This window comes from Choloepus didactylus, chromosome 22 (genome assembly GCF_015220235.1).
Source record: "Choloepus didactylus isolate mChoDid1 chromosome 22, mChoDid1.pri, whole genome shotgun sequence".
In the NCBI taxonomy this organism is placed as follows: Eukaryota; Metazoa; Chordata; class Mammalia; order Pilosa; family Megalonychidae; genus Choloepus; species Choloepus didactylus.
Genome location: NC_051328.1, coordinates 32,880,202 through 32,902,031, shown reverse-complemented (window position 1 = coordinate 32,902,031; position 21,830 = coordinate 32,880,202). Strand labels below are relative to the sequence as shown.

The following is a 21,830-nucleotide window of genomic DNA, read 5'->3' as shown; positions in this document are numbered from 1 at the left end:
TTTCTAGTCCCTTCCTATTCTCCTTCTGATACTTGCTTAGAATGAAAAGAGACCAACCATGATGTGAAGATCTTGTGACATTCCTGCAGTTTGGGAGGAACAAGGGCAGAACTTATTCATAAATGAGATAGGCTTTGTCCTACAGAAGTCATCTTTTATCCTTCTGTTTGTCTGTCTTCTAATGGACAAGTTCATAAGCTTGCCCAGGAATCTGCAATGGAAAAACTCCCTAATCTCACATGCAAAAAATTGGAGGCATTAAATAAAGCTCCTATTCAAAAACAAAATCTTAGGTGAGAGAGAAGCTTTTTAATTCATCCACCCATTTGCATATCTGGACCATAATAATTTAACTTCTCTCATGTTTAGGTCTTGACTTTGTCTTTTACTGAGGAATTTTATGAAATACAACTATTTGCAAACTGTTTATGCGTTTGTTGTAAAGCTGTTGTCAGGGATATTGTTCAGTGTTGTCTTGGCCAGTCTCATGTGAAAAATGTCATCTGGAATTCCTGGCTCAGAGGAAGGCTTTCTATTTGAGAAATTGGCATCATAATTTCTTTCTGATAACAAGAGTTGTATAAATATAATAATCTTTCCTTTTTGCCTGCTATACCAGAAATTTCTTCAGGGACTTAATGGTCAATAAAAGTTAATTTTAGTCCTCAGGTTAAGTTTATTTGCTTCTGCTTTCATTTCGTATGTTTTCTTCACCATGTTTGATAAACATTATTGACCATATGTCTTTTTTATAAAGTATCAAAAATTTTTCCTCTTAACAGATTGAGTAAATAACTAAAGGAATCCATGTCCTAAATTGGGGTAGCAAACTGGCCTGCAGGCCAATTCTGATGTGGTTTTTTCTTTAATAATGTTTTATTGGAGCACAGCCACACATCCTTATTTACATTTTGTCAGAGTCTGACCATAGAACCTGCAAAGCCTAAAATATTTACTATCCAAGTAAGCTAGCTACACAACCCACCGATCATGTGTATGGTAGCTATTGCTGTGAACTGGAAAATAAAATTCTTATGTATTAATATTAGAACCATTTAATATGAACTGCTAAATTGACTGTATATTTTTAAAAGCCACATACATGCATGTCCACACACACATGCAAATATATATGTGTGTGTATGTGTGTAAGTGTGCATAACAGTTTCCATTTCGATCGTGATAGCTTTCTAAGTACAATCAAATTCATCCCTTTGGTGGTCGTGTCATTTTCCTTGTTCTTTCCCCTTGACCATGTCCTATCTTGATCTCTTTGCTTCTAGAGGAAGATCGATGTAAACTCTACTGCAAGGCCGAAAACTTTGACTTTTTTTTTGCCATGTCTGGCAAGGTGAAAGATGGAACTCCTTGCTCTCCAAACAAGAATGATGTTTGTATTGATGGGATTTGTGAAGTAAGAGAACATTCCTGCTTTGGAGCGTATGCTTGTGCTTGTGTTTCCTCATATCAGATGTATGCCGTGAGAAGTGTGGAAGAGATTCTGTGTCTAGAGAAAAGCAGATGGCGTAGGAGAAGAGGGCAAAATTTCTCACTTGTTTGTGAGCACCATCTCCAAATCCCCTACCTAGTTTCTGTGTGAATTCCATCCAATTTTTCAGTTTCTCTTTTCATTAAATTTTTACATATATAAGAGGGGGATGATGAGATATTTTAGTTTACATAGTAGTTGTAAAAATTAAATTAGCATTTAATAATTATAAACTTTTGTTGCATGTTTACTAAACATAATTACTGCATGATTTAAACCTTACAAATGTGTTTTGAAGTGGCACCGCTATTTATTCCTGATTGTTTTTCCTGTCTCTTTGGGGACCCACCTTCTGTTTTATTTTAGTTTGTTGTGAACTCTTAATCCTTTAAGGGTGTGTGTGTGTGTGTGTGTGTGTGTGTGTGTGTGTGTGTGGTTTAGCATTTTTTTATGTTTCCACCGGGAGAGCTAGCTGGCTCACCTGCCATTAATAGCAGCGGTAACTTTTATCCCAGTTTTGCAGATGAAGAATCCAAGCCTTGTAAATTATATAATCTGCCCTGTCATGTATCTAGTAATGGAAGAGGAAGAATTTTGACCCCCAGTCAAACCTTAATCTGTACTTTTAACCATAAAGCTGTACTGACTCCCTAATATTCTGTAAAAGCAGGAAATCATGTCCCTGTTAGTTATTCTTAGCCACTGGCTTCTCAGATTTTTTATTTTCTCACTTTTTTTTTTTTTTTTAATCACAGCCAGTGGGATGTGATCATGTACTTGGCTCTAAAGCAGTTTGGGATGCATGTGGTATTTGCAAAGGTGATAACACAACTTGCAAGTTTTATAAAGGCCTGTACCTCAACCAGCATAAAGCAAAAGGTAAGATAAGCTGCTGTTTCATTGCCATCCCTGGTGGAACACTTCATTTACTGCTTAACAAGTTAAGGTCGGTTAAATATGGTTGAGCCTTTTACTAGCCCATCCAATACACCGATGATAGTGAATTGTGTCATCTGTGTAAGAGCAAGGGTGAGTAAATGGTTTTCCAGAGTTGGGGGAGGTGGGGTTCTGTCAAAACCTTAATATTTCAATATCTCAGAAATGTGTTAAACAAATGCTTTCCTACTCTAGAATTTTAATATGCTGATCAGGTTATCAGATGCCCCAGATGCATTTGTCAGATAAAGAACATGAAACTTAGATGATCCCTATGACATTGAATAAATATTTGAGTCAATTATTTGAACATCTTAAGTAAAATTGAACTTTGAGCTGAGTTTTCTGACTATCACTCGTAAGGTTACATGGCTCTGTGTTTCCTCTAATATATTTAAAAAACAAAATAGATTTCTCAAATTTTTGGGCCTCTGCTGGTCTCAGAAGAAGAGTGCATCTCCTTTATATGATACCCAAGCTTGGTAAGACTTTGGAAAAGCCACATGCATTTTCTACCACTCAGAAAATGAACCAATGGATAGTTGTCACTTCACAGAGTAGGAATGAATGTCAATTTATTATTCAAGAACTCCCACCCTATAAAAATGGACACTGTCTCTGGGCATGTCTAGTCACCTTTTTCCAGTACACAATGTGGAAAAGAGAAATATTCAATTCTTTTCATTTAGAATATTACCCAATGGTCACCGTCCCCGCTGGGGCCCGAAACATTGAAGTCCAGGAGCTACAGATATCTTCCAACTATCTCGCAGTTCGCAGTCTCAGCCAAAAGTACTACCTCACAGGGGACTGGAGTGTCAACTGGCCTGGGGAGTTCCCCTTCGCCGGGACCACGTTTGAGTACCAGCGCTCCGCCAACCGTCCGGAACGCCTGTATGCACCCGGGCCCACCAACGAGACGTTGGTCTTTGAAGTAAGCCCCTCCTGTTTATTCAGTTCTCAGTGCCTTTGCTAAGTGTACAGTGATGACTGCACTTTAGGCTAGCTCAAAGAACTCCAATCCCTCTAGTTCAAATTTGTTTCCAGATATGCTAAATTTCAGGGCACAAACAGAAGAAGATGGAATGCAGCTCCATATTTGGAAAGGGACCAGGATAAAATGGGCCTCCTAGAAATCTCATTTGGTTTTCACGTTAAGATGTCAGCCTTATACCATTACGCTTGACTCTCTTGAACGGCAAGGGATGTAATTGGAATACTCATTAGATTAGTTCTGGTTGGTCTGTGTCTACCATTTGGACAATCCATTGTAGTTTTTCATCACATTGGTCCAAACTGGTCTACAAGGCAGAGGCAGGTAGTAGAAAGAACACTTGTGTAAGCGTCAGGAGAGTTTTAGTCATGCCCAACGACCTTACGTCTCTAGGTTGAGGTTTCCTTAGAGGTAAGAAAACAAATACAATGGGCGGTAATAAATTAACAATAATAAAAGCAGCTAACAATGCTGCTTATAATTATAAGGGCAATTATAGTATGTGCATGTTCTTTAGTCCTCATAGAGTCTCTGAGTTTGGTTTCCTGTTTGTTTAAAATGGGGCCAGTCACTGGCTCTCAGGGTCAAGTGATCTGCCCCCAGTCATGCAGAAATGGTCCTGGCGACTCTTTACTGACCACTCAGATGTGCAGACAGTCATATCTGCCATTTTGAGCTTCAATTTCTCCCCTACACAATTGGGATAGTAAACCTACCCCACTGACTTCCCAGAAGAATAAGAATCAAGTGTGAAGAGCCGTTAAAAGACTCACTTAACTCACACAGCTAGGAAAACCAGAGCTGAATTAGCATCCACATCTGTTGCATCCAGGAGCTTGATAATCTGCATCCAGTCTGCTCATACTGCCCTTCTCTTTAAAATAAATGAAACAAGGTTTGTGCAGTCACCACTACCACCACCACCATCATCACTGTCAAGGCTATAAATCTAAGTCCTTCCTGAGTTCGGGCTTTGTACCAGTCAGTTTCATGCGTTTGTTTATTGAATGCCCACAACAACCTTATGAAGTGGATGTTGTTATTGCATCCCCATTTTACAGGTGAGAAAATGGAGTCTCAAAAAGATCAGGTGATCTGCCTAATGCCATCCAGTTAGTAAGTTGCAGGACTGCAGTTTGAACCAGTCTTTCTGAATCACTTACGTACCACATTACCATTACCACAGGTGGTGGAAAGGTTCAGCCACTCATTGTGGTAAGGTTTTCTCTCAATGTGAAATGGCTACGCTTGTCTCTGTAGAAGGTACATGAGCGATACAAGAGGTGGGAGATAGATAGTATGTCCTGGGAAACCTGTACCACCCATATTTGAATTCATAAAGTGGTGAGAACACATCTTGTGATTTTGCCCAACTCAGACAGCAACAACTGAGCTGATCTGAAAATTGAATACTAAGAAGATTGCTATTAGAAGCTTGTCAGATGATTTTTACTTAAAATTCTTTATTTTACTTTATTTTTACTTAAAATTCTTTATTTTACTTAAAATTCTTTATTTCCCTCTTTCTATCTTATGTGGATTAATTGATGCATTTTAAATAAATTCAATAATTTAAATAGTTGGTGCTGAGGATATAGACATAGTGCCTGTCCCTATGGAGCCTCTAGCATGCCGTGTGCCTACCCATCGCAAGGTATTTTGGTCAGATATGTAAATAATGATGCAATTTTCAGAGACAGATACTTTCTCTGTCTAAACTGAAACCCTCAATTTATTATCATCCTCATTCTCATGCTTGTGGGGCAGAATAATTATCTGAGTAAATACCATATTATAATGACATTGGTGATGATCCTTCATAGCTCATGACAGTTCAGTGTTGAAAGTAGTAGAAACTAATTTCCTCTACCTTGTGTGTGGGACTTTGGATTCCATGGGTGCTGAATTATCTGGGGTGAATTAAGATGATGTGCTGAAGTTTTCCTAATGAATTCTGGGATTTGCTAGAACTTTGGAAAGCAGAAAAGCAAAAATATTCAAGCATTAAATAAATAATCATTGAGTTCCTTCTGTATATCCTGCCCTGAGCCCCCATTGTGCTCATTGCTGAGGAAAAACTGTGTATATAGTGGTAGGTAACAGAGAAAAAAATCCCTTGTAATCATGAAACATGTAGTGTTGAGAGGGTATGATAACATAGCATTACACAAATAAATATCTAAATAAGCACACAGTTATAGATTGTGGTAAGTTCTTTGGAAGAAAATAAGTGTGAGAAAAGAAACCAGAGAGAGACTGTGTTTACACTGGGGGTTTGGTGAAGGCTTCTCTGGGAACTGCCAGTTAAGGTGAAACTTGAAGGATTCAAAGACCCAGTCAGGTGAAAAGAAAAGGAAATTCAGGGAGAAGAAAGCAGCAATATAAAACCCCATGGAGAGAATGAGGTCAATGCTTTAGAAGAACTAAAAAAAAACCGAGTTAGTTGTGGAGTAGTGAGGAAAGGGTATTAGGATGTGAGATGGGTATAGTAGGGGCAACAGGTCACAGAGCACATAATAAATCATAGTAAGGAGTTTGAATTTCATTCGAAGAGTAACATCAGGATTTTAAAAAAGGGAGTGGCTGTCTAATTTTAGCTTTAAAATTTCACTCTGGTTGCTCTGTAGTTCAGTGATTGAAGTTCAAGAATTGAGTTGGGTATATAAGAAAATGGCTGTTCTAGAATTCCAAGTAAGAAGTGATGGAAGCTGGAACTGAGATGGTGGCTGTAAGGTGGAGGGAAGTGGATATGTGTACAATATATTGTGGATTGAGAATAGAAGGTTGTTAGAAAAGTTACTAGATGCACATTAGATATGGACTCTGAGGGAGAAGGATGCATTGAGAAAGAGTTCCATGTTTCTGCCTTGAACACTTTGGTGGAAGGTCTTGCCGCTGTAATGACTTGGGGATGGTTGAACACAGGTGTAGGGGTGGGAAGTTTCCATTTTAGCAAGATGGGATGCCCCTTCAGACGTTTAAGAGTAGCTTTCAAGTAAGCAGTTGTGTATGAATTTACAATGCATCAAAAAAGCCTTGGAATGAAGATATAAATTAGTTGTCAAACACATCTAAAGTAGTATATATCATTTGTTAATTGAGGATAACACTAAGATGCCAGCTTTCTTTGATAAGCTGCCTCTTGGGAGTAGCTAAATCAAGGCAATGTCAAGAATTTGCCTTGTGAAGAAGCCATTGAACCTTGGTTGATACCAGTAATAGAGGAACACAGAACTGGCATGGGGAGGCTTGCTTATGTCTGGAAATGTGATCCTCACAGGTGTCACGAGACTGTGTATGGAGAGGCACGTCTTTTATCACTCCGACGTTCTGTCATGTGATTTTGCCCTGCACCTGCATGCCCACAGACTTGAGAATGGAAACGTCCTTGTGCATGGCTGTAGGGATACTGTCGTAGCTGTTCTCTCTACTGTTGTTCCTACTGTATACTTTTCCTTCCAGACTTTAAGGTATTTAGGATGTGTCTGAATTCCATACTCACAAGTTATGCAAATTCAGTTTAGCACATGCTTTGCAAGTATTTCCTTGATGAAATTCAAGACACTCTCTGGAGGCAGTTGGAGAAACCTGCCAAGTGTCAGTTTCACAGTTTCAAGACGACGCAATCTGTTCTTCCAATTTTAAAATCACAGAATTTCCTGTGATGTCGAAGCCCTATGTATAAATGACAGAGAGAAATACTTTTTTTAGACAAACGACCTATGGTGGTACAAAATGAAGGATTACCCTCTGATTAGTAGTAATTGACTAGCACTTGCCTTAAACATTTACTAGGTAGGGGAAATGAATAGGAGACAGATAAAAATAAGCACAGTGTAACTTTAGTTTCTAAATCAGATGCTGTCCACATAGTGTGGTTTAGAGTATGGATCCTTAACTAGTTCTGTAACTTGGGCAAGTTTCTTAATCTCTGTAACAATGACAATGTAATATGCATATCTGTAAAATGGGCAAATAACTAGCTAACTTGGAGGGCTATTGTTAAGGATAATTTAAGATAGTGTAAGTTCAGTGCCTAGAAAGTGCTTGATACGTAGTGTTTGTCGCCATGATAATAATTTTACTTTTGAACATGTCACATATATTTCTCAAAAAAAAAAAAAGCTAAATTTCAGACTAAAGTATAATTTCAGGGGTTAGATTCATTGATGAGCTCCAAACTACACTGGTAGCAAACTGGTGACCATGGGCCAAATCCAGCTCCCAGAACTGCTTGATATTAAAATAAAATGAATCAATGCTTTATGTGATGGTTAGGTTTATGTGTCAACTTGGCCAGGTGATGGTGCCCAGGTGTCTGGTCAAGCAAGCACTGGCCTAACCATTGCTACAAGAACGTTTGTGGCTGCTTAATAAACCAGAAGGCTGTTTTGTTAAATCATTAGTCAATTGGCTGCAACTGTGACAGATGACGTCTACAAAGGGTGTGTCTTCTGCAACGAGAGAATACAATCAGCTGGATTTAATCTAATCAATTGAAGACTTTTAAGTGCGGCAGATAGAGGACCTTCACTTCTTTGGCTGGCCAGCGAAGCGTTTCCTGAGGAGTTCATCGAAGTTGCCAGTTCAATTCCTGAGGAGTTCATCAAACATTTTCATTGGAGTTGCCAGTTTGCTGCCTGCCCTATGGAATTTGGACTCGTGCATACCCACAGTTGCATGAGACACTTTTATAAATCTTATATTTATAGATATCTGTCATTGATTCTGTTTCCCTAGAGAACCCTAACTAATACACTTTAGTATCAGGTGTTTTGTTTGTTTGTTGTTTTTTTTTTTTTTTTTACAAAACTATGGATTCTCAATTCTCTTAAGAAAAAGGAACTTTGGGCCCCTGTAGGTATTTGAGTTTGCAACCTTGGCAGTAGACCTTGAGCACGAGTTGTCTTTCCATAATCTTCTTGTCTCGTGGTCCTGAGTTGCATCTCCTCTGTCCACATGATGGGAGATCCATCAAAGATCTCACAACACTTATTCAGAGAGAGGCTGGCTGTCTTGATTTGCCATGGCTGCTGTAACATATACCATACAATGAGTTGGATTAAACAACAAGAATTCATTGGCTCATAGTTTGGAAGCTAGAAGTGCAAAATCAAGATGTCAGCAAGGCCGTGCTTTCTCCCAGAATCGAAGGTGACGGCAGTCCTCTGTCACATGGCAGTGTTCTTGGTCTCCTCTCGTGGCTTTCTCTGACTTCTCCATCTTCTGGCTTCTCCCAGTTTCTGATTTCTGCTGATCAACTGCGTCTGAAGTCTCTTGCTTTATAAGGCCTGCAGTAATATAGATTAAGACCCTCTGTGGTTCAATTTGGCTACACCTTAATTAATAATAACATCTTCAAAAGGTCCTATTTACAGTTAGGTTCACACCTACAGGAACTCAGATTAAGATTAAGAACATGTCTTCTGTTGAGGTACATGAGTCAAACTACCATGCTGTTCTACTAGGAAAAGTTCTTCCAAACCTCTCAGTCTTCATTTTAGAGGAAGAGAGTAAGAACTCCAATTAAAATTGGCCTAAAGCTAGTGTAGTTTGGAACTCATCAATGAATCTAACCCCTGCAATTACACTTTTAATTAAACCTAAGACATAGAAATTGAGCTTTGTAATTGGACATTTCTATCTTTTGTTTTTTTAGATGTATAGGTTTGCTCTATTTGATTCTCTTCTACTAAGCACCTGAGCTGCAAATATCTTTTCCTTTTCTTTAGAGAGGTTGAGCTTGCAAGGTATCCGTTACAGGGCAACGTGGCTTCGTTAGTTTTGCCAAGAGGACTTTCTTTGGTCCATCTCTAAACTAATGTACCCAAACCAAGCTCTGTGACTGAAAAGTAACCTAAGCAGGGAAGTAGGGCTAGGGGACTGTCACTGCCTCTGCCATGGGCAATCACAACAACGTACAGATCATTCCTGATGAGAAATATGGTTTTTACTACTTCACGACAAGCAAACATTTTTTTGCTGTGCTTCTCTCCAACTTTATTCAAAGCAGTTCCAGTAGATTTTCACAGTTCTGTTTGTAATTTGAGCTTTGCCCTTAAACATATATTTTTTACAGGAAAACCACAACAAAGAATAAGACAAGAAATGATGGAAAGTTCCAAGTAAATGACCAAATTCCTTCTTACTTTCATCTTTAGAACCTGAAATCGCCCCTGTCCTTGTCAAATTTACTAGATAATTGCCCCATTGTTATTGAACCCCATTCCAGACTTGAGCTGTGCGTTTTTATTTGTGCTTTTTTAAAGTCCGAGCATAGCTCTATATCGCATTTGTCTATATTATTTAGCTTTGACTAAAACTAGATTTTTGGATTGTTCACCAGGTATAAAATTTTCCTTGATGTTTAGAAGCTATTTTTGAGAAATGGAAAGATGACCTCAGTTGGTGATGGACTTCTCTAAAATTGGTCAGGTTCATCAATCTGTCTCCTTGTAAATACGCATAGTGCCTTGTAAGAGAAAAAATTAATAGGAGAAATGTTGGGAAGATCAAAATAAAAGCATTAAGACTTCCCCAGGTTCATCTGGATATGTGTAATTTTTCTGAATGATATTTTTACTACTACATAAATAATATCTCTGATAATGACCAAATAGTTTTGCCACAGTGTAGTAAGGTAACATTTGCTTGGCTATTGTTTTTCAAAGTCTTACTTTATGTGGTCATACTACTTGTAGATTCAGAGAAAGCTTAAATTAGGACCCTGGGAATGTGCTCTGTCTTAAAACAATCTACATGGAAATTTACGTGATTAATTGGACATTGCTTGCTTGTGTTTTTAAAGGAGTTATGATTTCATTCAAAACTTGCAAATATGTCATGAGCTTAAAAAAACCAAGTCTAATAACTCAGTATGATGTCTGTTTACCTTTTAAAAGAATTTGGGTAGTGACTTTAATATTTAAATTACTATTTATTGTTCTCAGGAGAACATCCTCAAATTTCTGGTCAGTTTTATCATGCACTCATACCTCTCCAAAATTGTTGGAATACAGTGATTTTAAAAACTTAAAACTACTTTAAGCAAGAAATTACATTTTTCCAAAACTAGACTATATATATCAGTATCCAAGTAATCCATGGCTGTATTCCTTTAAAAAAAAAAAGTTGAAATTCATGCGCCTTTCCATACAGCTATGAATTGAACCAAAATGAATACTTTTGGAGCCAAGCAATGTGCACTCCAGGATAAAAATATTGAATGTGTTTTACAGTTCTGTGGGATGCTGAAATCAAAGTGTGAGAACCTATCAAAATGAAAAATTCTGTTCCATCCACAGAAAGTATAAGTCTGAAAAAGAAAGCTCTTTCCCTTCTGGCCGCTTAAAATTACTGCATGCTCTCTAAGTTCTTATTATAGTGTAAAATTCAGCAGAAGGGTATGTTTGCCAAAACACATAAGGATGGCATTGTGAGGACACTGCCCTTCTTTTATACTCATTTCTATGTATCGCATCACATCCCCCCAATAGCTTAGCTAATTCCCGTCGTAAACCACCTTTTTTGTATTGATTCAGGTAACTGCCTTCAAAGTAGTTCACTTGCTCTCAATGTCTGATAAACAACAATTCAACAAACATTCATTTAGTCCAGACCTTGGGATGGACATTGGAAATATACAGATTTAGGACATAAACTGTGTCATGAAAACTTTATAGTCTCAAGTCATTAAAAATGCAAAGAGCAAGTTTTGGTGTGTAAAACCCATTTTTTGTCGTTGCTGTTTTTCGGAGGCAACGTGGGTTAGGACATGATATGTCTGCATAGATACTTGTGACATGGGTTGCTCTGCTACTAACTAGGTGACTTTGGACAAGTCACTTAAATTATCTGGGTCACAATTCCCTTATTTGGGAAATGATTCCCCCAGGCTGAGCCACTGTGTTTATAGTTCTGTCCTGAAGCACTTTTATAACACCTGAAACCCTGTATCATCAGACTCCTGACTCATTCATCTCTGTATCTTCTATAACTGGCATAGAGTTTGGAACATCATTGATGCTAGAAAATAGCACCCAATGATGAAATTCATTCTTCAGTTTTAAAGTGGAGGTGATAAATAAAACTGATGTAAGAACTTCTCTAACCATCAGGAGCAAAGCACCTCATCATCCCATTTCACTCTTTCTGTCCCAAAACGCAGCCATCATCTGATGTCGTCTGAAGATCCCTGGACTTCTGCAGCACACCTGGTATAGACCACTGGATTCAGTCATCTCTTAGGAATGGTCTTAGAGCTGTAAAATTAAGTACAGAGACTAGCATTTAGGGTATTGAAATTTGATCTCCTAAATTGCATGTTAGGAAACAATATGCTTCCTAAAATGCTTGCCTTTCCCAAAGTGAATAATTTACACATTGGAAGTTGCTGACTGGTTAAGTTAGTTCACTAAATAAGTAGAGTTCATTCAATCTGGGAGAGAAGCAAATTGCTCTCTTAGGGTGGTGGTTTTACCAGATATTTCCATTATTTCTCGGTGTTTTCTAGCATGAGGTGGGGCGATGCAGTCTTGGGACTATTTGACTGCTGTCAGTTAACCCCAAGAAATAAGTGCAGAGCCTGACACCAAATAAAAATGTCTTCTGCTTCTGGTTATTTTTATATGTCAAAACTTTAGAGAATGTCTTCATAGGGAAGCTCAAAGTTTAAACTAAATGGAAAACGGACCTTCACTTTTATCACTGAGTCACATGCCACCCAGTTTTAAAATGCCGTTTCTGTTACATATATTCATTCTCCTTAGAGCCCTGGCTCAAGATGATTTCAACATTTGCAGCAGGTGGATGTCAGATTAAACAATGCTGGTCTCCACTGATTTCCTCAGTGGCCAAGGGAAGATCCTCAGGGTAATCAAGGATTTATATGATTATTTTAGGTCTTAAATTTTTTAGGCATTATTTAAGTCTACCAATCAGGTTATTTTGAAATCCATACGTATATATACATGCAAATAACTTGAGAAAAAAGCAGCTAATTTTCATGATACTGTATCATATTTCTGCAATCCCCGGGGAGGGGGGGACTACTCACACACATGCATGTCCCAGCACAAGGAGAAATAAATATTGATTTGGCAATCATACTGTCTGAGGTCACTACAGATAAAGTTATTATAAACCTAGATAATTTCCACATATTTATTTTGTTCCACTTATTCCCCAAAACCCAAGTCTGGCATGAAGACAAAGGACTGTTTTGCTATCGTGGTGTACTTTTAGTTGACTGAAAGCCGTTGATGAAAGGCAGACTTGTATCTTAATAGTCTTTAGGAAATTATGCAGAGGACTTTACATTATTTTTGTTTTATTGTGTTGGGGACACAAAGAAAAACTAAAGTCTGTGTTAATCCTGCACTCCAAACAGCTGCATTTAAAATGTTTATGTGTTAAGAAATTGAATTTTGAAGTAGTAGGAGTGTGAAAACTGAGGCTCATTGTTGAATTTTACAGATGACTTTGAGGAAAAACAGTCATTTCATCTGAAGTAGACATGTTGAGCTTTTTGAGTGTAGTTGAAACTTAATGTTTTTCCATTTTGAGATTTAGATGTAGGTAATTTAAGGTCACTGACTTTGTTCTTTGTTTAAGCACTGTGGAAAAGGCCTGTTTAATACACAATTTTAGGTGGCTTTGGCAATAAGGATTAAAAACAAAATTTTTTTTTTCACAGTTAGCTCAAGCATCCACTTAGAGATGATACATTCTTTATAAACGATTGAAGATGAGCTTTCTACACACACACATTCACACACACACACACACACACACACACACACACACACCCCAGTGAATGAGTCATATTCTCTATCAAACTGTCATGCTGTTGAAGTGGAGGACAGGATGTTCATTGTGAGTGTTTCTTTATAAGGTAACTTCATCCCTGTCTGATAAACAGTGATTCAGGATGACATGATAACACAGGATGCTACTCTATTACTGAAATGCGATCTCCTATGTTTTTACAGCAGTCTTCTTTTAAAAAGTCTTAAAAATAAAAACTCTCCTTTGTGTTAAAGTTTTTTTCCCCTCTATGTTAAGTGGTAAAAGGCAGTGTTTAACTCTTTGAAAGTCCATTCCTGTTTGATATTGTACCCAGGGAGAATCCTGAAGCCGAAACCTACAGCGGCCTTTGCAATGACAGTAAGTGAGAATTCGGTTAACCACGGGCCAGGTACAAGGCAGGAAAAGACATCTAAAGAAAATTACTGTAATGAGCGCTTCCTCCACTCGTTGGCAAAAGGAGATGATGGGGTGGTGGGTGCCAGGTGGGCAGGCAACTTGATCAACGAGATGACAGTGTGTGAGTACCGCTGACAAAGTATTACCTTCTCGTCTAGCTCCTTCCTTGAGACTCCGCTGACTGAATCATCCCTGTGGGAAGGGGCTGAAATGAGTAAAGATGTGCCTTGGGATAAAATCAGTGTAAGGGGAAGGAGATTAGCCAAGTAGCATGGACTGAGTGAAGACACAAAACACAAAAGAGGCAAGGAGATAATGGAGAATTAATTCCAAACAGATGACATAAAAATCAGACTGGAGACGACGATTCAGAGGTACTTTCGAGATGGCACATCATTTGTCTAGAGATTGCCATTTGCTATTTGAAGTGCGGGCCTCCAGTTTTTGGGGGGCAAATACTTTTGTGACAGGTCAGAGCATACTCTTCATCTCTCTTCACCAAACTCGGAGAAATGTGGATGAGCTGAATTAGAACTGTGGTCGAGGCCAGTTGCTCAGCCCACACTTTTTTTATTAATTCAGTTTTTTTTTTTTTATGTTTTATTTTGAAATAAATTCAAAGTTATAGGAACAGTTGCAAAAACAATACAAACCCCATACACAGAACTCCAGCATTCCCTGACCCCTCCCCCCCGATACCCTGATCCGCTAACTTTAACATGTTGTCAGACCGCTATTTCTTTCCCTCCCTATCATCCATCATCTATTGCTCTGTCTTCTGAACATATGAGAGCTTGCTGCATACATCCTTGAACAAACACTATAATTCACATATACAATTCCCATGAACAAGAACATTCTTTTATGCAATCCCATTAAGCGCACCTAAGAAGTACGAGAGATCCAACAATGATACAAAGCTTACAGTCTGTGTTTCCTTTTCCTTATGTCTCAACTGTGTCCCTTTGAGCCTCCTGTCCTCCATCCTCAGATCCCATCCAGGTTCATCCTTGGCATTCAATTGCCATCTATTTAGACTGTCTTTTTTTTTTTTTTTCCCTCAATTGTGGAAACATATATACAGCCTAAATCTTCCCATTCCACCCCTCCCCCCTCCCTAGCATTCCATTAGTGGGATTAATTACATTTAGAATGTTGTAATGCTATCGCCTTCCCACCATCCATTACTAGAAATTTCCCTTCACCTGAAACAGCAACTCTACACTCATTTCTTAACTCCCCATTACCCCTTCCCCTATTTCTCTTAACCCATACTCTACTTTTCATCTCTGTGGTCATATTCTCTGATAATTTCTTTGTGTTTACTGTGGGGCTTAAAATTAAACTCTTAAATCCATAACAATCTTGTTTTTGTTTGATACCTACTTAATTTCAATAAGACGCATAAACTATGTACCCATACTCTTCCACTCCCCCACCTTTATATAGTTCTTGTCAAAAATTACATATTTTACATTGAGTTCAGAACCACTGATTTGTCATTAGAGTTTGTGTATTTTATATCATGTAGGAAGTAAATAGTGGAGTTACAATTCAAAAATCATTGACTTCTATTTGTATTTCATTGTGGTCAGAGATTGTGCTTTTAATATGTTCAGTTTTTTTTTTTTTTTTTTTTTTAATTTATTGAGGCTTGTTTTATGTCCCAGCATATGGTCCATTCTGGAGAAAGATCCGTGATCACTAGAGAAAAATGAGTGTCCTGGTGATTTGGGATGTAAGGTTCTATATATGTCTGTTAAAATTCTCTATTTCTCTTTCTCCTTTCTTTGTTTCTCTGTCAGTAGGGCTCCCTTTAGTATCTGAAGTAGGGCAGATCTTTTATTGGCAAACTCTCTCAGCATTTGTTTGTCTGTGAAAAATTTAAGCTCTCCCTCAAATTTGAAGGAAAGTTTTGCTGGATAAAACATTTTTAGTTGGAAATATTTCTCTCTCAGAATTTTAAATATGTCATGCCACTGCCCTCTCGCCTCCATGGTGGCCGCTGAATAGTCACTACTTAGTCTTATGTTGTTTCCTTTGTATGTGGTGAATTGCTTTTCTCTTGCTGCTTTCAGAACTTGCTCCTCCTCTTCAGTATTTGACAGTCTGATCAGAATATGTCTCAGAGTGGGTTTATTTGGATTTATTCTATTTGGAGTTTGCTGGGCATTTATGCTTTGTGTATTTATATTGTGTAGAAGGTTTGGGAAGTTTTCCCCAACGATTTCTTTGAATACTCTTTCTAAACCTTTACTCTTCTCTACCCCTTCTGGGACACCAATGAGTCTTAAATTTGTATGTTTTATTTTATCTATCGTATCCTTGAGATCCTTTTCGATTTTTTCAATTTTTTTCTCCATTCTTTCTTTTGTTCTTTCATTTTCTGTTCTGTGTTCCTCTAGGACACTGAGTCATTGTTCAGCTTCCTCTAGTCTTGTATTATGAGTATATCCAGAGTCTTTTTAATTTGGCCAACAATTTCTTTTATCTCCATAAGATCTTCTATTTTTTTATTTACTCTTGAAATTTCTTCTTTATGCTCTTCTAGGGTCTTCTTTGTGTCCTTTTTATCCTGCTCCATGGTCTTCTTCATGTCTTTTATATCCTGTGCCATGTTTTCGTTCCTCGATTGTGAATGTTTGATTAATTGTGCCAAGTACTGTGTCTCTTCTGATATTCTGATTTGGGTGTTTGGGATCGGGTTCTCCATATCGTCTGGTTTTATCATATGCATTAAGATTTTCTGTTGTTTTTGGCCTCTTGGCATTTGCTTTGCTTGATAGGGTTCTTTCAAGTTGTAAAAAAATAAAATAAAATACCAATCTAATTTTTCAGAAATACAAGTTGGTGGCTTTCACTTTCTCCAACTAACCAGCAGATGGCGTCTGCGAGTCACCTATACCCCTCAAGTCAGTTCTCCCCAACTCAGTCTCTGTGGTGTGTGGGGAAATGATTTTTTGTGGGGTTCAGTTGGTGAACTCAGTTTGAGTTTGTTGTTGGAGCTGTCTGCCCTGAACATGGTGCGTGTATCTGGGTGGTCAGGGAGGCAGGGCAGCTTTAATATTCAAACCTCCCAGGCGTTCCTGGAGATTCAAGGCTGCTGCAAGAGTCTAAGCTTTCATTTCAGTTCTGCTCCAGACCCTCTCTGTCGCTGACCCACAAACCACCAGCATTGACGTAGCATCCCTGGGTTTTCCAAGCGGGACCCCCTTCTCAACTGTGGTCTTCCAGAACCTCTGCTGAGGGAAGGCTGTGCTATGTCACTAGTGCACGTCGTCCCTCAAGGGAAGCTCCAGGCCGCCGGGCCGTGCAGGGGCGCTCTCTGCCTGATGCAAAGATTAGCCTATAATTCTTGACTGGTGTAAGTTCTAAATGAAAGGCAGGTAGTGGAGCTGGGCCCCACCCCTTTCCTCTTAGAGAAGATAGATGCCTTAGGGGGAGGTCATTAGCATTTCAGTGGTCTCTCTCTGCCTGTGCTGCACCTCTGTCTGGGTCACAGAACTGGGAATGACTGAGGCTTTCTCCACTGAGTCGAAAAAGGAACAGAGCTAGTCTGAGGCAACCCTCTGGCTCTCCAAGGTCAGTCATCACCCAAAGCCTCTGTCTACTTGTTGGGGATTCGTACCTCATAGTGAGCAGTTCACACTCGCTAATTAAAACCCCCAGTTGGAGCTCAGCTGAGCTATGTTCCCTTGCTAGGAGAAAGCTTCTCTCTGGCACCACAAGGCTTTGTAGCTCGGGCTGTGGGGGAGGGGTCTTCCGATTTGGATCCACAGTTTTTACTTACAGATTTTATGCTGTGATCTCGGGCAATCCTCCTAATTCAGGTTAGTGTATGATGAGTGGACGGTCACGTTTGTCCCCCTGCAGTTATTCCGGATTATTTACTAGTTGTTTCTGTTTTTTTTTAGTTGTTCCAGGGGGACTACTTAGCTTCCACTCCTCTCTATGCCACCATCTTAGATCTCTCCTAATTCAGTTTTATTGAGAAATATTCACATACCATACAATCATCCATGGTGTACAATCAGCTGTTCACAGTACCATCTTATAGTTGTGCTTTCATCACCCCAATCTATTGTTGAACATTTTCCTTACACCAGAAAGAATCAGAATCAGAATTAAAAAAAAAAAAGAAAAAAAACACCCAGATCACCCCCCTATTTTTCATTTAGGATGTGTCCCCATTTTTCTACTCATTCATCCATACACTGGATAAAGGGAGTGTGATCCACAGGGTTTTCACAATCACACTGTCATCCCTTGTAAGCTACATTGTTATACAGTCGTCTTTAAGAGTCAAGGCTACTGGGTTGGAGTTTGGTAGTTTCAGGTATTTACTTCTAGCTATTCCAACACATTAAAACCTAAAAAGTGTTATCTATATAGTGCATAAGAATGTCCACCAGAGTGACCTCTCGACTCCATTTGAAATCTCTCAGCTACTGAAGCTTTATTTCGTTTCATTTTGCATCCCCCTTTTGGTCAAGAAGATGTTCTCAATCCCATGATTCCAGATCCAGACTCATCCCCGGGAGTCATATGCTGTGTTGCCAGGGAGATTTACACCCCTGGGAGTCAGGTCCCACATAGGGAGGAAGGTAGCAAGGTCACCTACCAAGGTGGCTTAGTTAGAGAGAGAGCAGCCCACACTTCTGAAACCGCCTTGCCAATGGGCTTCCGAGGCCCCTGTCAGGCTCTAGGTGTTACTGTCTCCTTTCTACTCCACATCATTCACGCATAATAGCAATGTTGATCCCCAATCATGCTCTTCAAGTTTTGAAGCAAACAAGAAAAAAGGCATGAATCTTAACATCACAAGGGCTCCCCAATATGTGGTAATCTGCACCACAAAATTACCCCCTCCTGAGCGTGAGTCAGCATCTAATGTATCGGGCAATTCATGATTCACTGGGAAGGGTCAATCTCTAGAGTGTGCTGTTTGCTTCAATTCTTAAAACAGCGGTTAACTAAAACATTTAAACAAACACAAGGAGAAAACAAATAGAGATTAAAAAATCATATATATTTGAATCAGATATCAGCATGTTTAAGAAATAAAATGTTCATGTCCAAACCTGGTAGCACAAAATAAACATTACCACATGCTATCGAGTCCCAGTGATAGAATCTTTTCAACACTTAGTACAATTTTCAGGATTTCAAATTAGAGTCCTAGACTTTGTGTTTCAGGGCTTAAAAGGCAGTGTTTTAGGAGGTTAAGAATTCAAGTTTTGGAGTCAGATGATACCCGAGACTCGAGTTCCAGCTCTGCCACTTACGAGCTATGTGATCTTGTGTATTTGTTTATTCATGTACGTATTGGGATAGTAATAGCACTGTGCCTTCCTCTTAATGTTGTTACCAATTTTAAATGAGATAATTCATGTGAAATGTTTTGCCTTTCCCACAATATGCATGCAGTAAGTATTGCTATTATGATTTTTAAAGCAATCAAATCTGTTATTGAAGTCAAGAAACCTATTTCCTAGCATGCATTAAAGAAAAAGCCAGGCTTTAAAACCTATTCATAACCCTTTGATTTCCTTGGGAAAATGAGGACATTATCTTTCCAAAAAAAAAAAAAAAAAATCCTTAAGTAACGAAACAGGTACAAAGTTGATTGAAGCAATTTATAGTTTTAACATAATAGATCAAGAGTGGAGCGAAAGAAAGTTATTCACCTAGATTATCCAGTTTGTCCTGGGTTTTAACTTTGTGTCCCCTCCGCAGAGAGTGCAGCCCCCTCCTTCCAAAGGCAGTCGGTGGATTCCAGCCTCCTCTGTGGTTTTCAAACTTAAGAACATATAAATTTTATAACTCTGTACCCTGCGGTCAGAGCTGCTGAGTGTTGTGTCTGAAGTCAGGTGGTTAGTGTGTTAAAGGTAGACATTAAACAGTTCTACTGAGGACCTGGAAACATTTAAGGAGGTTGCTTGCCAGCTGTAAATCAGAGACCAAGTGCCAGTTGGCTGGAAAATTCTCTGGACCACGTCCAGATAAGTAGACTGAATCACTGGCGGTCTTTCCAAATTTGTGCATTTAACAGCTCGGCTGTACAGTCTGACATGCAGCACGGGTGGTTTGGGAGCAGCTTTATTGTGATGTTTTGCAATTTGAGGAGGGAGCTTCACCCTCCCATCATGTGTTGTTCCTGTGATCTGCGAGGGCATTTGTATTCTTCACTAGTGCTGAAATAAGCAATTGACTTCTCTTGACAAGGTCATTGAAAATGATTTAAAATAGATATGAATGATGGGAATTATCATTTGCAAATTACGTATTGTCCCAGATGTCTTCCCCAGGTTTGTAGGGGCAGTTAGAATCTAGTTATGGGATTATACACGCATCTCCCCAGAGTTCTCCTGCTTCCCAGCTTCTTATGGGAGAGAAAATGGTGAAGGTTGCACTGAGGCGTTCAGGTCTGAAACAAGACCACCAGGTAGAAAGGCTATTGTCTCCATCTCCAAGACAGAGAGAAGTCATTTGTAGACCACAGAGTCATTAGGGATTAAAAAAATTTTAATTGTGGCGTAAGATTGATCCAGATGAGAAAACCTGAGCTTAAGGTTGAGCAGGTGTGACTTTGCAGGCATGAGGATTGCAAAGTCACAAAGAATGTCATGCTCAGAGGGGCCTATGTTTGGTAGAATGCTCTGCTGTTGCTATCTTGAAAGTCTTCATAACTTTTTAACAAGGACTTTGCTTTTTCATTTTGCACTGGGCCTTGCAAATTATGTAGCCATTCCTGAGGGTGGGACTGATTTCTTTAACAAAATTTAGTCTCTTTGAGAAGAGGGGTGAAGCAGAGGCACACAGAGATTCTACGAGCCAGGCAGATAGTCCGATTCCAAAGAATTGACTATGCACAGGCATCAGACAGGAAGAGACAGGCTCACTGCTGTGTGTTTTCGTCTTGGCCACACGTCTCCTCATTATAAGATTGAAGAAAAAGGCAGAGAAGACCTTAATTAACACTGAGAAGAAAATAGTATAATTAGAATATGCTCATCTTTTATATATATAATCATAATGTTTATTTGTTTAGATATAATCTTGAAGAGGACTTAATGAACTGATGTTAAAAAATTAAGTTAGCTTTCTGCTGGTTTATGCATATATCATTTTTCAGCCTACGTGGTTTTGTGTGTAACTCTCTATGCGAACTTGTGGCTACACAGGCATTTTATTTTGAGAGGTTTTTAAAATTCATTTATGCATGCATCGACTTCATTAATATGTTCAACAAATAAAATATAAACAATATTTCCTGTAATCCATTGGCTATAAAACTAATAGCAACATAAAAAAAACCCAGCTGCTCTGTATTTTATGAGTTTTAGTAATTAAGGTTGTGTGTTTCTGTGAACGTTTATAGTAAATTGTGTTACTTCTGTTCTTTTGCTGGAATAAGTAAATTTCTTGTTCTGAGAATATGAAATGGATTCATCCCTTTATACTATTAAATATCCTCATGCTGTTCTTATTTTTAGTACAAAAATTTTACTTTTTTGAGGGTCTTTACATTTTTCATTTAAATTATGGGAGAAGGGGAGGTGGGGAATAGAAATCGTCAAAGAGAACCTAAGTTCTCTTTTGTTGTTTTGTGTCTTTTATCTGTGGAGCTGTCTCATCTCCTCCACTGGAGAATATGATTCCCCTCTTCCTTAGAGTGCCTTTTTCAGAACCTTGACCATGAAAATCAGAAAAGAGATCATGATGTCTTCAACCAGGGTGGCAGCCTGAGCAGTAGAGATGGTGAGAGATGGCCAGATTTGAGATATATTGAAAATGAAGATAACACCCTTTCCTGATCAATTAGATGTGGGATGTGATAAAAAGAGACAAGTCCAGGGTGGTCCAGCTTTTTGTTTTGACCTTAACAATTAGATGATGTGTCGCTGTTTTATGAGAGGGATGGTTGGGGGAGGAACAGCTTTTCAGGATATAGAGAGGAGAATCACAAGTTCAGTGTTGGGTGTTGGTATGCCTTTTAAACATTCAAGTGGAGATGCTGAGTAAGTGGTTGAATATGTGGCTATGGAGCCCAGAGGATGGACTTCATGTCCAACTGTGCTGTCCAATATGGTTGCCACTAGCCATGCAAGGCTATTTAAGTTTAAGCACACTGCAACTACTCCATAGCCACATATGGCTTATGGCTACCATATGGAATAACAGAATTATAGTACGTTATCATCATTG

General features: G+C 38.8%; 1 protein-coding gene across 2 annotated transcripts in view; it reads left to right on the top strand.

Annotated features, from left to right (window-relative positions):
• Nucleotides 1-21,830, top strand: part of ADAMTS18 (ADAM metallopeptidase with thrombospondin type 1 motif 18) — a 156,065-nt gene that overhangs the window by 98,393 nt on the left and 35,842 nt on the right. For both annotated transcript variants that reach the window (XM_037815927.1, XM_037815926.1), the window contains exons 14-16: nt 1,284-1,414; nt 2,245-2,368; nt 3,115-3,359. In XM_037815927.1, coding sequence (XP_037671855.1) covers nt 1,284-1,414; nt 2,245-2,368; nt 3,115-3,359 — 500 coding nt within the window. The remainder of the gene's footprint in view (nt 1-1,283; nt 1,415-2,244; nt 2,369-3,114; nt 3,360-21,830) is intronic.